At 42.1% G+C, this 16,566-nt stretch overlaps 1 protein-coding gene across 11 annotated transcripts in view; it reads right to left on the bottom strand.

Annotated features, from left to right (window-relative positions):
- Positions 1-16,566, bottom strand: part of lrrfip2 (leucine rich repeat (in FLII) interacting protein 2) — a 130,934-nt gene that overhangs the window by 7,635 nt on the left and 106,733 nt on the right. For all 11 annotated transcript variants that reach the window (XM_063054807.1, XM_063054829.1, XM_063054836.1 and 8 more), the window contains one exon: positions 9,817-9,921. In XM_063054807.1, the coding sequence (XP_062910877.1) occupies positions 9,817-9,921 (105 nt within the window). The remainder of the gene's footprint in view (positions 1-9,816; positions 9,922-16,566) is intronic.

Genomic DNA, 16,566 nt, shown 5'->3' with positions numbered 1-16,566 from the left:
CATATAGGCAGGCCATAAACAGGCAAGTGATGGAGGGATATAAACCATGTGAATGGATTAATTTAGTTTGATCTTATAATGTGCATAGACATCATGGGTCAAAGGGCCTGTTCCTGTGCTTAAACGCTAATCCAGAAGATTAACATTCATGGGATCCAGGCTGAATTAGCCCTTTGGATCCAGGGTTGGCAGTGTTCGATGGGATTTATTTTAGCTGGAGGTCTGTGACTGGTGTTCCTCAGGGACCTCTGAGGACTGGCACCTTTGCTGTTAATGATATATATATATATAAACGATCTGCATGGAAACATAGATGGGTGGGTTAGTGAGTTTGCAGATGATAGGAAGATTGGTGGTGTTTAGGATGGTGTAGAAGACTGGCAAAGGATACAGCGGGATATAGAGAAGTTTCAGATATGGCAGAGAAATTGCAGATGGAGTTTCACCCACCCAAATGTGAAGTGTAACACACAAAATGCTAGAGGAGTTCAGTAGGTCAAGCAGCATCTACAGAAATGAATAAACAGTTGTCATTTCAGCTCAAGACCCTTCATCAGGACTGCAGAAAAATGTCAGAATAAGAGGGCCCCACCTTCTTATTTTAGCTTCTTCCCCCCCTCGTTTCCATACAGGCTGCCTGTCCTGCTGGGTTCTGCCACCATTCTGTGTATGTTACTCTGGATTTCCAGCATCTGTAGGATCTCTTGTGTTTATCAAATGTGAGGTGCTGCACTTTGGCAAACCAAATATAAAGAAGCAGTTCCATGTTATTGGCAATGCCCAGTGTTAATAAGAAGAGGGATCTTGTGATTGATGGGTGGTAAAGAAGGCACACAGCATGCTTGCCTTTAATAATCAAGGAACTAGGTTCAAGAGCAGGGAAATTACAAAGCTCTAATTAGGCAGTATCTGAAGTATTGCATTCAATTCTGATGGTCCCACTACAAGGCGGATGTGGAGGCTTTGGAGAGGGTACTTAAGGGGTTTACCACGATGCCTCCTGGATTAAAGGGTCTGTACGATGAGAGGTTGGACAAATGTGGGCTGTTGTCCTGTCTGAGAAACAACTTGCTCCAATTCATCTACCAAAGCAACAGGTCCACAGCAGATGTCATCATATTGGCTCTGCACTCAACCCTGGAACATCTGCACAGCAAAGATACTCTTATCGATTACAGCTCAGTATTTAACACCATCATCCCCTCAAAACTAATCAGAAAACTCCAAGACCTGGGCCCCAATACTTCATTGTTCAATTGGATCCTAGACTTAAATTGGCAAATCTAGCTGAATTTGACAATTTGAATTGGCAAAATTCAATCAGTTTGAATTGGCAAAAGCATCTCCTCCACAATCTTCATCAGCACAAGGGCACCGCAAGGATGTGTACTTAACCCCCCTGCTCGATTCGCTTTACACTTATGACTATATGGCTAAGTTCAGCTCCAACACCACTTACAAATTTGCAGATACACCACTGTTGAGGGTTGTATCAAAGGTGGTGATGAATCAGCATACAGGAGGGAGATTGAAAACTTGTGCGAGTGGTGTGAGAACAACAACCTCTCACTCAATGTCAGTAAGACCAAGGAACTGGTTGTAGACTTCAGGAGAGGGAAACCAGAGGTGTATAAGCCAGTAATCATAGGAGGATCAGAGGTGGAGAGGGTCAGTAACTTTAAATTCCTGGGTGCCACTATCTCAAAGGACCTATCCTAGATACATCATTACTAAATGACAATAAAAGAGGACTGCGTGTCCTCATAATCTAATCTAATCTAAATATAATTGGAAAGAAAGCAGGACATTGCCTCTGCTTCCTCAGGAGTCTGCAGAGATTTGGCATGTCATCAAAAGCCTTGATGTGTGATGTAAAGTGTACTGACTGGCTGCATTATGGCCTAGTATGGGAACACCAATGCCTTTGAACGGAAAATCCTACAAAAGGTAGTGGATTTGGCCCGGTACATCATGGATAAAACCCTCCCAACCATTGAGCACATCTACATGAAACTTTGCCATAGAAAAGTAGCATCCATCACCAAAGATCTTCACCACCCAGGGCATGCTCTTTTCTTGATGCTGTCATCAACTAGAAGGTACAAGTGCCTCAGGACTCACACCACCAGGTTCATGAACAGTTACTACCCCTCAAACATCAGACTTTTGAACAAAAGGGGATAACTACAATCATAAACAAGAGAAAATCTGCAGTTGCAGGAAATCCAAACAACACACACAAAATGCTGGAGGAGTCCTGCTTTGGGTCTCAGCCCAAAACATCAACTGTACTCTTTTCCGTAAATGCTGCCAGGCCTGCTGAGTTCCTCCAGCATTTTGTGTGTATAACTACAATCATTCTACTTCTGGTGTTCTCTCAACCAATAGTTTCACTTTAATGACTTTTATCTTGTTATATCATGCTCGTTATTTATATCTGCATTTGCACAGTTTGTTTACAGTTAACAGCTCCTGATGTTTACAGTTACTGTTTGATAGATTTTCTAAGTATGCCCATAGAAGAAGAATCTCAGGGTTCTATGTGGTGACATGAATGTACTCTGTAATAAGGTTTACTTTGAACTTTGATCTTTGGAGCAGCAGAGCTGAGGGAGATTTGATAGAGGTTTATGAGATTATGAGAGGCACAGACAGTCAGCATCTTTTTCCCAGAAAATGTATACCAGAGGGTATACACTTAAGGTGAGAAGAGGCAAGTTCAATGGAGATGTGCAGGGCAAGTTCTTTACAGAGAGTGGCAGGTGCCTGGAATATGCTTCTGAGGTGGGAGTTGTGGAAGCAAATACAACAGACTCTTAGATAGGTACATGAATGTGCAGGAAATGGAAGGATATGGAGATGGTGTAGACAGAGGGGATTAGCTTAGTTGGCCATTTGATTACCATTTTGCACAACATCATGTGCCATCAAGCCTGTTCCTGTGCTGCGCTGTACTGTACTGTTCTATGTTATGTTCAGTGTTGACTTTCATATCATCAGGAAGGAGGTACTCGCAGCTTACAGCACATTACGATGTATAAATCCCCAGAGCCAGAACAAGTGCATTCTCGGACGTTGAGAGAAGCTAGAGAAGAAATTGCCCAGACTGTTGCAAACATATTTGCTTAATTGTTTTCCACTGGTAAAGTTCCTGAGAGTGGAAGAGTGATCTGTTGCTTCAGAAGGGTAGCAAGGACAAGTCAGGGAATTATAGGCCGGTCAGCCTAACATCAGTGATGGGAGTCCATTTGGCAGAAGACTAGATGTGTTGTGCTTGACTGAAGACTGCTGCAACATTCATGGATTCAGGAACTTGGATTTGGAATGTTGTAAATCCAATTTATTAGTTTATTGTGAACAGCAGGGACAAAGGTTGTGGGATTTAAGTGGCTTTAGTCACAGTCCTCAAGTCACTGCGTTGCCTGTTTGCAGACACCCCTATGGATGGGTGTCGGAATCAGGCACTCCACAAGAGTGCTGGATACAGTGTGGCACTGCGTCCATGCTGGAGTCAGTGCTGCCCCCAGTGTCGACTCAGCATGTGCTACATGTGCCTTGTGCTGTGAATGACTGTTGGTAAACTGTTTTGTACCTTAGCCCCAGAGTAATGCTGTTTTGTTTGGCTGTATTCATAGGCAATTGTGTATGGCTGAATGACAATTAAACTTGAACTTGAACTTGATTAGTTATGTAAATGATTTGGACACAAATGCACAAGACTTGATCAGGAAGTTTGTGGATGACATGGTAGTGAAGAAGATCATAGATTACAGGGGTATCTTGTTCAGTTTATGAAGTAGGCTGAAGAGTGGCAAATGGATAAGTGTGAGATGATGTGTTTTGGAAAGATAAACCAGCACATACCAGAACTTACACTATGAATGATAAGGCACTAGGGAGTGTAATGGATCAGAATTTACCAAGGAGTGCAAGCGCATAGGTCACTGAAAGCAGCATCAGCGTGACAGTGTGGTGAAAAAGGCATCATGCCTGCTATCCTTCATCAGTCAGGGCACTTAGTATAGGAAGTGGGACATTACATCCTAGTTGTGTAAGTTATTGGTGAAGTCACATTTGGGAGTACTGTGTACTGTTTGGGTCATCCATTACAGTTTTGATGTGGTTAAACGAAGAGGAGTGCACAAAGGATTTACAAGAATCTGCCAGGACACGAAGGCCTCGGTTATACAAAGAGGTTGACTAGACTGGGTCTTTTTTCCTTGGAAAGTATGAGAACGTGGGGCAACCTTCTACAAATGTTTAAAATCATGAGAGGCACAGATAGGCGACACGGTAGCGTAGCACTGGTTAGCGTCAGTGATCACCAATCAAGTTTCAATTTCCACCACTGTCTGTAAGGAGTTTGTACATTCTCTATGTGACCAGGTGGGCTTCCTCCAGGTACTCCAGTTTTATTCCACAGGTGTCATCCCACATCCCACGGTTAGGGTTAGGGTTAGTGAGTTGTGGGCAAGCTGTGTTGTCGCTGGGAAGAGTGATCACACCTGTGGACTAACCCCACCACAATCCTCAGATTACATTGGCCATTAACTCAAACAATGTATTTCAATGTGTACTTTGATGTTACGATGTACACATGACAAATAAAGCTAAACTTTAAATCTTTTTGTTAAGGTGTTTTCCCTAGGGCAGGGGAGTGCAAATGCTAGGCGAGGGGCAGAGGCTTAGGATGAGAGGGAAAGATTTAAAAAGGACCCGAGAGGCAACCTTGTCACAAAGAGTGTGCTCTCTATAGTGTAAGCACTAACAGAAGTGTTTGATGCAGGTACAATGGTATCATTTAAGAAGCAGTTGGATAGGGAACATGGAGGAGTATGACTCAGGGAGTTACGGGCCAAATGTAGGAAATTCCAACTAGCTGGGTGGCACCTTGGTTGGCATGGATTCTTTGGGCAGAAGAGCCTATATCCCTGCTGTATTGCTCCATGATTCTCTCTATGACCATAAGACACATTGGCCATTTGGTCCATTGAGTCTGCTCTGCCATTCATTTTAACCATATCTACTACCAACTCCAGTAGGTTATTCCATAAAAGACCACAAGACCATAAGATATAGGAGCAAATTTAGGCCATTAGGCCCATCAGCTCTGCTCCGCCATTTCATCGTGGCTGATCCAATTTTCCTCTCAGCCTCAATCTTCTGTCTTCTCCCCATATCCAAAGAAATGGCAAAAGGATTACAGTGTGGAGATGTGTATGGCCATGCACTTCAGTAGAAGAAATTAAAGGGTTGACTATTTTCTAAATGGAGAGAAAATACAAAAAACTGAGGTGCAAAGGGACTTGGAAGTCCTTGTGCAGGATCCCCTAAAGGTTAATTTCCAGGTTGAGTCATAGTGAGGAAGGCAAATGCACTGTCAGCATTCATTTCAAGATGACTGGAATATAAAAGCAATGATGTAATGTTGAAACTTTATAAAGCACCAGTGAGGCCTCACTTGGAGTACTGTGAGCAAATTTAAGCCCTCCATCTTAAAAAGGATGTGCTGAAACTGGAGAGGGTTCAAAGGAGGTTCATGAGAATGATTCCAAGATTGAATGGCTTGTCATATGAAGAGTGTTTGGTGGCTGTGGGCCTGTATTCACTAGAAGAATGAGGGGTGACCTCATTGAAACCTATGGAATGGTGAAAAGCCTTAAAAGAGTGAGTGTGGAGAGGACGTTTTCTGTGGTGGGAGAGTCTGACCAGAGGACAAGGCTTCAGAATAGAGGGACATCCTTTTAGAATGGAGATGAGGAGGAATTTCACAGTGGTGAATCTGTGGAATTCTTTACCATTCCAAAAGGACGTTCCTTTTAACCCTTTTATTTATTTTACCAAACTGCAAGACCATACACTTCCCAACACTGCATTTCCTCTGCCATTTCTTTGCCCGTTCTCCTAATCTAAGTCCTTCTGCAGCCTCCCTGCTTCCTCAAAACTACCTGTCCCTTCACCTATTTTCATATTGTAAGCTTTGCAATAAAGCCATCATCCAAATGATTGACACTAATGTAAAAAGAATCGGTCTCGAAACAGACACCTGTGGAACACCACTAGTTACCAGCAGCCAACCAGAAAAAGTTCCCTTTATTCCCACTCTTTGCCTCCTGCCAATCAGCCACTGTATTTTCCATGTTAGAATCTTTCTTGTAATACCATGGGCTTGTAGCTTGCTAAGCAGCCTCATGTGTGTCACCTTGTCAAAGGCCTTCTGAAAATCCAAGTACTCAACATCAACTGATTATCCTTTGTCTATCCTACCTGTTATTTCTTCAAAGATTTCCAACAGCTTTGTCAGGCAAGATTTTCAAACTACTGTTTCATCATGTGCCTCCAAGTACCCTGAGACCTCATCCTTAATAATTGACTCCAACAACTTCCCAGCCACTGAAGTCAAGCTAACTGGCCTATAATTTTTTCTGCCTTTTCCTTCTTGAAGAGCGGAGTGGCATTTGCAATTTTCCACTCTACCAGAACCATTCCAAATTCTAGTGATTCTTGAAAGATCATTACTAATGCCTCCATAATCTCTTCAGCCACCCCCTTCAGAACCCTGGGGTGTACATCTTTTGGTTCAAGTGACCTATTTACCTTCATACCACAGCTGTTTACGATTTACGTCAATGATTTAGATGAAGGCATTGTGAATAACATCAGCAAGTTTGCTGATGATACTAAGCTGGGTGGCAGTGTGACATGTGATGAGGATGTTAGGAGAATTCAAGGTGACTTGGATAGGCTGGGTGAGTGGGCAGAAACTTGGCAGATGGTGTTTAATGTGAATAAGTGTGAGGTTATTCACTTTGGGAGCAAGAACAGGAAGGCAGATTATTATCTGAACAGTGTGGAGTTAGGTAAGGGAGAAATACAAAGAGATCTGGGAGTACTTGTTCATCAGTCTCTGAAGGTGAATGAGCAAGTGCAGCAGGCAGTGAAGAAGGCTAATGGAATGTTGGCCTTTATTACAAAGGGAATGGAGTACAAGAGCAAGGAAATCCTTTTGCATTTGTACAGAGCCCTGGTGAGACCACACCTGGAGTATTGTGTGCAGTTTGGGTCTCCAGGGTTAAGGAAGGTCATCATGGCTGTGGAGGAGGTGCAGCGTAGGTTCACTAGGTTTATTCCTGGGATGTCCGGACTGTCTTACGCAGACAGGTTAGAGAGACTGGGCTTGTACACGCTGGAATTAAGGAGATTGAGGGGGGATCTGATTGAGACATATAAGATTATTAAGGGATTGGACAAGATAGAGGCAGGAAATATGTTCCAGATGCTGGGAGAGTCCAGTACCAGAGGGCATGGTTTAAGAATAAGGGGTAGGTCATTTAGGACAGGGTTGAGGAGGAACTTCTTCTCCCAGAGAGTTGTGGAGGTGTGGAACGCGCTGCCTCAGAAGGCAGTGGAGGCCAATTCTCTGGATGCTTTCAAGAAGGGGCTAGATAGGTATCTTATGGATAGGGGAATCAAAGGTTATGGGGACAAGGCAGGAACCGCGTATTGATAGTAGATGATCAGCCATGGTCTCAGAATGGCGGTGCAGGCTCTAAGAGCTGAATGGTCTACTTCTGCACCTATTGTCTATTGTATCTTTCAGTTTCCCAAGAACCTTTTCTCTAGTAATGGTAGCTTCGCACACTTCATGACCCCTGATACCTGGAACAGCTAGTGGCTTCCAAAATGAACACTGATGCAAAATAATTGTTCAGTTCGTCCGCCATTTCCTTGTCCCTCTCATTACTACCTCTCCAGGATTGTTTTCCAGTGGTTCGATATCCACTCTCGCCTCTCTTTTACCCATTATGTATCTGAAGAAACTTTTGGTATCCTCTTTAACATTATTGGCTCACTTACTTTTGTTTTCCATTTTTACCTTCTTAATAACTTTTTTTAGTTGCCTTCTGTTGGTTTTTGAAAGCTTCCCAATCCTCTCACTTCCTACTAATTTTCTATTGCATGCCCTCTCTTGGCTTTTATGTTGGCTTTGACTTCCCTTGGTTGTGTCATCTTGCTTTTAGAATATGCCAGACATACACTTCAGATCCTCTTGAAATTTTTCACTATTGTTATCTCTTTTGGGGCAACATTGACATGTGCAATATGTCCAATAGTTTTGCAGGCAGATTTGCCAGTGCTATTAGGGAAGTTGTAAAGTAGACTGGCAAGGAGATGGGATCCCAAGAAGAAGTGAGGCAATTCAGAGGCTGGTTAGGGATTGAGAAGATGCTAAAAGCAAATTGAACATGCAGAATGGAAGGAGTATGGCAAAGAGCAAGAAAAATCATCTGGATTAAATTACATTTATCTCAATACAAGATGTACGACAGATGAACTTGGGGTATCAACAGGTATGTAGAATTGGTATATTACTTCTGAGGAGGGCAGCAATGGTAAATTTAGATAAAATACTGAAGATCAGAGACATAATATTGTCTACAAAGATCTATATAGTCAAGTCTATGGCATTTCCAGTTGTGATGTATGGCTGTGAGAGCTGGACTATTAGTAAGGCTGAATACAAAAGAATCGATCCCCGTGAACGTGGATGCTGGAGGAAAGTGTTAAGAGTTCGTTGGACAGCAAGAAGATCCAACGTCAATACTTGAAGAAATACAGCCAGACTGCTCACTAGGAGGCTTGATTATGAGATAAGAGCTCAAATATTTTGACCACATCATGAGAAGAGAGGATTCCTTGGAGAAGACTCTCATGTTAGGTAAAACGGAAGGTAAAAGAAGAGGCCCTTCGTCAGGACTAGTCAGGGTCTCGGCCTGAAACGTTGACTGTACCTCTTCCTAGAGATGCTGTTTGGCCTGCTGCGTTCACCAGCAACTTTGATGTGTGTTGCTTGAATTTCCAGCATCTGCAGAATTCCTGTTGTTTACAGACACAAGATGCTAGAGGAACTCAGCAAGTCATGCAATATCAATGGAGGAGAATAAACAGTCACTGTTTCGGGCCAACATCCCCTCATCAGAACTGGAAAAGAAGGGGGGAAAAGCAAGAATAAGTTGGAGGAGGGGAAGGAGTACACACTGTCAGATAATACATTAGACTAGGTGAGGGGGAAGGTGGGTGGGTTAGGGAGGGGAGATGAAGTCAGAAGTTGAATGGTGATAGATGGAAGACATAAAGGGCTGAAGAGGAAGGAATCTATTAGTGGAGGATAGTGACATTCCTTCTTCTTCCTTACCTCTTACCTATTCTACCTATCACCCTCCAGCTTCTCACTACATCCCTCTCTCCCACCCCCTACTTTCCTCTTCTAGCTTGTACTCCTTCCTCTCGCCCTACCTTATTTTGGCTTCTGCTCCTTCTTTTCCAGTCCTGATGGAGGTTTTCAGCCCAAAACATCAACAGTATATTCCCCTCCATAAATGCTGCATGACTTGCAGAGTTCCTCCAAAACTTTGTGCGTTGCTCAAGATTTCCAGGATCTGCAGAATCTCGTGTTTATAGTTGAATCACCATCTAGATTGGTTTGCTGGCATATCTCATTTAGAGTTATCATGTTAAGCTGTTTGGATTTTAAACTGCATTTGCAATCAGCTAAATATACGAAATGCATTTTTGTATAAAGCAGTTATTCACAAACCCAAATCTGCACTAAAAATGACTCAAATGACTCAGCTTTTCAGCTGAAATGAACGATGTCACCAAGGCACATAAAGAACACAATATACTTGAACTAAATGTTAGAAAAAGATACTCTTTTAGTTCCATTTCCCTATAAGATTACTTGAAAGTTACTTGTTTCTGGAATGCTGAAAAACATAGCAGTATCAAGTGAGCACAGCAACCAAATACTCATACCTCTCGCTGTAACCTTCTTTTTTCTGCTTTAAGTTCATCCTCTATTTTTTCAGAGTTCTCTGATGCTGTTTTATACCTATGTAACTGCCCTTCAAGTCTGGCAACCTATAAATATAAACAAGAAACATAAGCAATTTAAATAAAATTGCATCCAGACAATACTTCAAGACTAATTTATTTAATAACAGACATCAAAGAATGGTATGATCCCATAGCCTGACAAAACATAAAATAGCAAGAATATAAAAAGTAGCAATTAGGCCATTAGGTCCTTAACCCCATTCTGCTATACAATAAAATAAATCATCACCGATTTTGTCTTTGCCACCACTCCACTTTCTGCCTTGCCCCAATAATCCTCAAATTTAATTCTCAAACTTGCAGTATTTGTTTGAATTTGCTCATTTACTACACATCCATAATTGCCCTTCAGCAGATGCAGACAGTGATCCACCTTGAACAGACACAGTTCTTAGAATCATTCAATTGTACAGCACAGAAACAGGCTCTTTCAGGGCAATTTGCCTATGCCAAGCAAAATACATATTTCAGCTAGTTCCATTTACCTACATTGGACCATAAGACATACGAGCAGGATTATCCCATTCAGTCCATTAAGTCTGTTTCTCCATTTTATAATGGCTAATTTATTATCCCTCTCAACTCCCTTCTCCTGCCTTTTACTTGTAACATTTGACACCCTTACTAATCAAGAATGTATCAACATCTACTTTAAAATACCCAGTGACTTGGCCTCCACAGCTGTCCACGGTAATAAATCCCACAGATTCACTACCATCTACTTAAATTCCTCCTCATCTCTGTTCTAAAGGAATATCGTTGTATTCTGTGGCTGTGGTCTCTGGTCCGTGACTCCCCCACTATGGGAAATATCTTCTCTACAGCCCCTACAGAACACTACTAATCATTGGCTGCCGACTAGAAAAGGCCCCATCTATTCCCAAATTTGAGCTGTAACCCTCTACACCAAGGGTATTCCCTCTAGAACCCCTTCTAGAATCTAACCCCTTCTAAGTTCCCAACTTTCTTTGTGCCATGGTTCAATACCATTAAGCAAGAGATCTGTGGACCCCAGGTTGGGAACCCCTACTCTAGATTATTCCCATCAATGTACCTGTCCAAATGTCTTTTAGTCACAGTTATGATACAAGTAGATGGCTTGCTGGCCCAGAACCCAATCCTATACTCATGATAATTTACTATGTATATTGGTCCCCGCACCCCCCCCACCCCCCCTTCACGTTCCCATTAACTTGCCATATAGTCCCAGTCTAATATCTTTTATTCATTATAATTTTACCTGTCTCTAATGGCAGATCATTCCATATACCCACTAGACTCTAAGTATCAAACTTGACCCTCAGACTTGCAATAAACCTTCCCACACTCTTAAACCTCTGTCCTCTAGTTTCTGGCTCATTTACCCCGGGAAAAATGCTATGGATTATTCATGTTTTTCTTGATTTTATATACTTTTATTAAGTCTCCCCTCATCTCCTTTGCTCCAGGGAAAACAGCCAAGCGTATCCAAACTCTCTTCATAACTCAAGCCCTCCAGCCCAGATGCTATACGTACTTTTAAAAATGTTCTTCTGGCAAAGGTATTCCCACAATGCCGTTTTCTCAACAAATACATAACTTTGACCCCACAAGAATGAAGGAATAAGAATGTTTTAGTTCTAAGGGGCCCAAATATCCTTCCATATGAATCAGTGAAAATTAACATGCAGCTAAGTAAGCAAATAAGACAAATAGCCTTTACTGCAAGGAGATATGAGTATAACAATCAAAATTCTAAGTACAAAGGCTCAACGTTCAGAGTAATATAGATGCCAAGCATCAAATACATAAGGATGTGCTGCAAACTGACATCCATATAGGTCTGACCTTCTATTTAAGAATACATTAGAGACACACAGAAAAGGTTCACATGATTAATCCCTTAAATCTTGCAACTGAAGAAATGCAACAAAGATTTACATAATTAATTCCTTAAATGACAGATGGTCATATGAACAAAGGTTAAGAGGACTGAATTATTTACATTCCCTCCCTTAATGGCAAGTTAATCGGAATGAGGGGAAGAGGAACAAAATACATTGAAAATTTGTATGACAATGGGATTTGTTCTTGAGCCAGCAAGCCAACCACTTGTATCACAATAGTGATGGTAAAACTCGGAGACGAAACTGGACTAACCACCCACCTAGTCTAACAAAGAAGCTTCTCTCCACTCTCAAACACAATCATATCCTTCCTATAGAATAACAACCAGAACCGCACACAATACTAAATATAACCTAATCAGTGGCTTGTCATAGGATGGAAATGGGTATGTAAATGGATAAGTGGAACCAGAAAGGTAAGGGATGATGGGCAGATAGGACCAGCTGGGAGAAAGTGAGGAGATGGGAAATGTAAATAAAGGGAGAAAGCACCTAGATGGACAGGCCAGTGTGTGTGGGACGAGAACTTTAGGGACATGGGTTACTTGACATGTTCATACTCTTTGGTAATAAGATGTTGTTCTTCAGATTTGTATTTGACCTCACTGTAGCAATAGAGAAAGCCAGACAGCCAGGATGGTGTGGCAATAGAAAGGAGGTTAAAATAACATGCAATTGGAAGGCCAAAATGACCACAGCAATCAAAGCACAGGTGCTTTGCATAATGGCCACCTGCTCTATACTTGGTCTTACTGGTACAGAGTACTGACAGTAGTAGCCAAAGGTGGAGGAGGAGTATGTGATCCTTTGCCTGACCTGGAAGAGTTCTTTAGGTCCCTTTCTAAAGAATCTATAAGCTGCTGTAGTCCTTGACAACCTTCCTTGCTATCCACAACATCAACTTCTGCAAACCTACTAATCATACAGTCTATATTCACATCCAAGTCTTTATTCTTCCATTTTTATCATCTTCTTCCCATTATCAAGCCAATTTTGGATCTATTCAGCCAGCTCAGCTCAGCTGGGATCTTTTGTATCTTAACCTAGGCCAGACCACTATGTAAGAACTTGTCAAAGACCTTACTAGAGTCAGTATAGACAAAACAAAGTGCTGGAGGAACTAAACAGGTCAAGCAGCATCTACGGAGGCAAAGGGATGATTGACATTTTGGACCAAAATCCTGCATCAGGATTATGGATTTCAACCCCTATGTGTAGAACGAAGATAGCCAATATAAAGAGATGTGAGACAGAGGTGGATAGGCAACAGGTAGAAACAGCCAACAACAAAAAAAAAAGACAACATAGCTAATTAGGAGGAGAGAAGGGAAGGGAGAAGGGGCTTGCAGAAACCAGAAATAGGAAAGATGATGGACAAATAGAACAAGATGGGTGAGGAGTTAGGAAATGAAGGAAAGGCTTGGGGTTGAGGATTGGAAAAGACAAACAAAGGAAGAGAGAATTTGGGTGGACCTGTATGAGTGAAAAAGGAGCACCAGGGGCATGGATTACCTGAAACTGGGTCACAGGTGAGGCAAGCAGATTATGGGGTGTTGTTTTTCCAGCTTGTCTCTGACCTCACCGAAGCAGTGAAGAAGGCAGAGGACAGTGTACAATGTGGGAATATGAAAGGAAAGGGAGTTGAAATGATATCCAACTGGTAAGTCAACATGGCTGCTGTGAACAGAGCACAAGTGCCTAGTCTATGATTGGCCTTGCTGATGCAGCCTCATCTACAGTGAAAGGATTGATTGCAATAGATGAGTTTGTAGGAAGTGCATGTGAATTTCTGCCTCACCTAAGTGATGATGAGGGTGAAGTGAAGGAGCAAGCCATGTTTCCTGATAAAGGAGAATATTTCATATTTCCTGAAATGGAAACACTCTTTCAAGAAAAGGTGCAGCAGAGACAGAGAAACTGAAAGAACAGGATGGCATCCTTCCAGAAGGTAGGGTGTGTGTAGGTGTAGCTGATGTAGGTGTTGGAGTCAGAGGATTTACAGAAGATTTGGGGGATAGTTTGTCTCCTGAGACAGAGAAAGGGAGATCCAGAAAAGATAGAGGTGTGTCAGAAATGGTCCATGTGAATATGAAGTCACGGTGGAAGTTAGTAGCAGAGGTATTAAAAATAAAGAAGTTCTATCTGAATACAAGAAGCAGCACCAATGCAGTTGTCTATGTCACAGAGAAAGAATTAACGAAGTGTGCCAGAGTAGGTTAGGAACAAGGACTAATCCACAAAACCAACAAAAGTTGACACCTATGTGAGTGTCAACGCCTACACCTTTGTTTTACAAAAAGAGAGGATTCAAAAGAGAAGTTGTTGAGGTAAGAACAAGTTTTAGTCAGTGACTTCAGGAAGCCAGGCAGTGCACTGCACATCCTGTTTATATCAACAGTGCTAAGATGAAGATGGTTGAGAGCTTCAATTTCCGAAGAGCAAAAATCACCAACACACCTGGTCAAATCACGTAGATGTTCTGTCAGAAAAACCACACCAATATTCCAAACACTCCACTACCAGATTTCTGAATGGTTAATTAACACTACATAATTATTCCTATTTTTTAAAGCACTAATTATTTCTATACTTTATAGATTTGTACATCTTTGCAGTGTACTGGTGCTACAATACATCCAATTTCACATGATTTGTCAGCGAAAATAAATCCGATTCTGATTTCCACAGGAGGCTAATGAAATTTGGCATGATCCTTTCGACCTTCACCAGATGTTATAGATGCATCATAGAAACATTCCATCTGGATGCATCATGGCTTGCCGTGCAACAGTTCTGTGCTGAGACATGACTTCCCATACACAAAGGCATGCCGACTATCCCCAATCAGACCTTGTCTATTAAAATACTGGAAGATTCTGTCCCTCAGAATTCCCTCCAGTAGCTTTCCTACCACTCACCAGCCTGTGGTTTCCTGACTTGTCCTTTCAGCCTTTCTTAAGCATTTGATAACATTCCCTATGTAATTGCTCATTGAGAAAGTCAGGAGGCATAGGATCCAGGGAAATTTGGTTGTGTGGATTCAGAATTGGCTTCCCCATAGAAGACAGATGGTGGTTGTAGATGGAGCATATTTTGCCTGGAGGTCAGAGGTCAGTGACCAGTGGTGGTGTTCCAAAGGGATCTGCCCTGGGACCCATACTCTGAGATTTTTATAAATATCTTTGATGAGGAAATAAATTTCTTTCTTCCTCTTGACTACATGTTCCACATCTTGTTAACCATGGTCCCTTCACCCTACCATTCCTTCATGGGACAATGCAACAAACCTATTCAGAAACCCCAGCAAATGCTCCCTAAACAACCTTCACATTTCTGTTGTATATTTCCCTGAGTACATCTGTTGCCTATTTATGCTCCTCAGTTCCTGCCTAACAGCATTGCAATATGCCATCCCCCAAATAAATACTTTCACATCCTTAAAAATTGCTGGTGAACGCAGCAGGCCAGGCAGCATCTATAGGAAGAGATACAGTCGATGTTTCGGGCCGAGACCCTTCGTCAATTCTTATGTGTGTTGCTTGAAATTCCAGCATCTGCAGATTTCCTCGTGTTTGGACTTTCACATCCTTTCTGTTCCTATCGCTATCCAAGGCTATAGTAAAGGTCAGTGAGTTGTGGTCAAAATACTCTCCAACTGAGAGATCTGAAACCTGACCTGATTCATTGCCTCACATCAATATGACCTCTCCACTAGTTGTGCTGTCTACATACTGAGTCGGGATTCCTCCCTGGACACTGGACACATCTAACAAATTCCACCCTATCCATACCTTTTGCACTAAGGAAGTGCCAATCAATATTAGGGAAGTTGAAGACTCCCATGATAACAACTCCATTATTTTTGCATATTTCCAACAGTGTCTCTTTGCTATTGGGCCGAAACGTCAACTGTACTTTTTTCCATTGATGCTGCCTGGTCTGCTGAGTTCCTCCAGCATTTTGTGTGTGTTGCTCGGATTTCCCACATCTGCAGATTTTCTCTTGTCTGGAAGACTTGAAGGTGCAGGATGGTTGTGGCATGGCGTGTACAGGCCGAATTGAGGTGGCGGGGTGCAGACCTGAGAGTGAAGGGTATGGCCTTGGTTAAAGTAGACTTGGAGCCAACTTGAAGCGGCAGACCAGAGGTGAGGCAGAGTCAATATGGCAGGGCCCAAGACCAGGAGCAAGGAACGACCCAAGGTACGGCTGACGTAAGTGCCAGGCCAGATTGAAAAGGTCAGGTTGTTGGTAACGGAGGCGAGGGACAGGCTAGTGTTCAGCTCATTGCTCAACGAGTTTTACTCATCTCTGCTCTGAACGGAGGCTATGGACTGCAATTAATGGGTTCCTGGATCGGCTGTGACTGGCTTTGTGGCTGTGAACTCACTTCCATGAATTTTAGTTCTGAATGTTATTTGCTTATTTTTTTATTATTAACCAAATTAACCAATTTCCCTTGGGATCAATAAAGTATGACTACGACTATGACTATGATTATTTGTATGATTTGTTCTTTTTTTTTGCACATTGGTAGTTTGTACATTGGGCCTTCTTTTTTAATGGGCTCTATTGGGTTTCTTTGTTTTGTGGCTGCCTGAAAGGAGACAAATCTTAAGGTTATACTGTATATAGAATACATACTGAGATAATAAATGTACTTTGACCTTTGAGCTCCTATTTAGCTCCCTATATTTGCTCCTCAGGACCTCATCCTTTTTCCTACCTATGTCATTGGTACCAATATGTATAACAACTTCTGGATGCTCACCCTCCCCCTTTAGAA

Source organism: Mobula hypostoma, chromosome 1 (assembly GCF_963921235.1).
Source record: "Mobula hypostoma chromosome 1, sMobHyp1.1, whole genome shotgun sequence".
In the NCBI taxonomy this organism is placed as follows: Eukaryota; Metazoa; Chordata; class Chondrichthyes; order Myliobatiformes; family Myliobatidae; genus Mobula; species Mobula hypostoma.
Note: the sequence above shows the minus strand (reverse complement) of the source record. Positions and strands in the feature narration are given on the sequence as shown.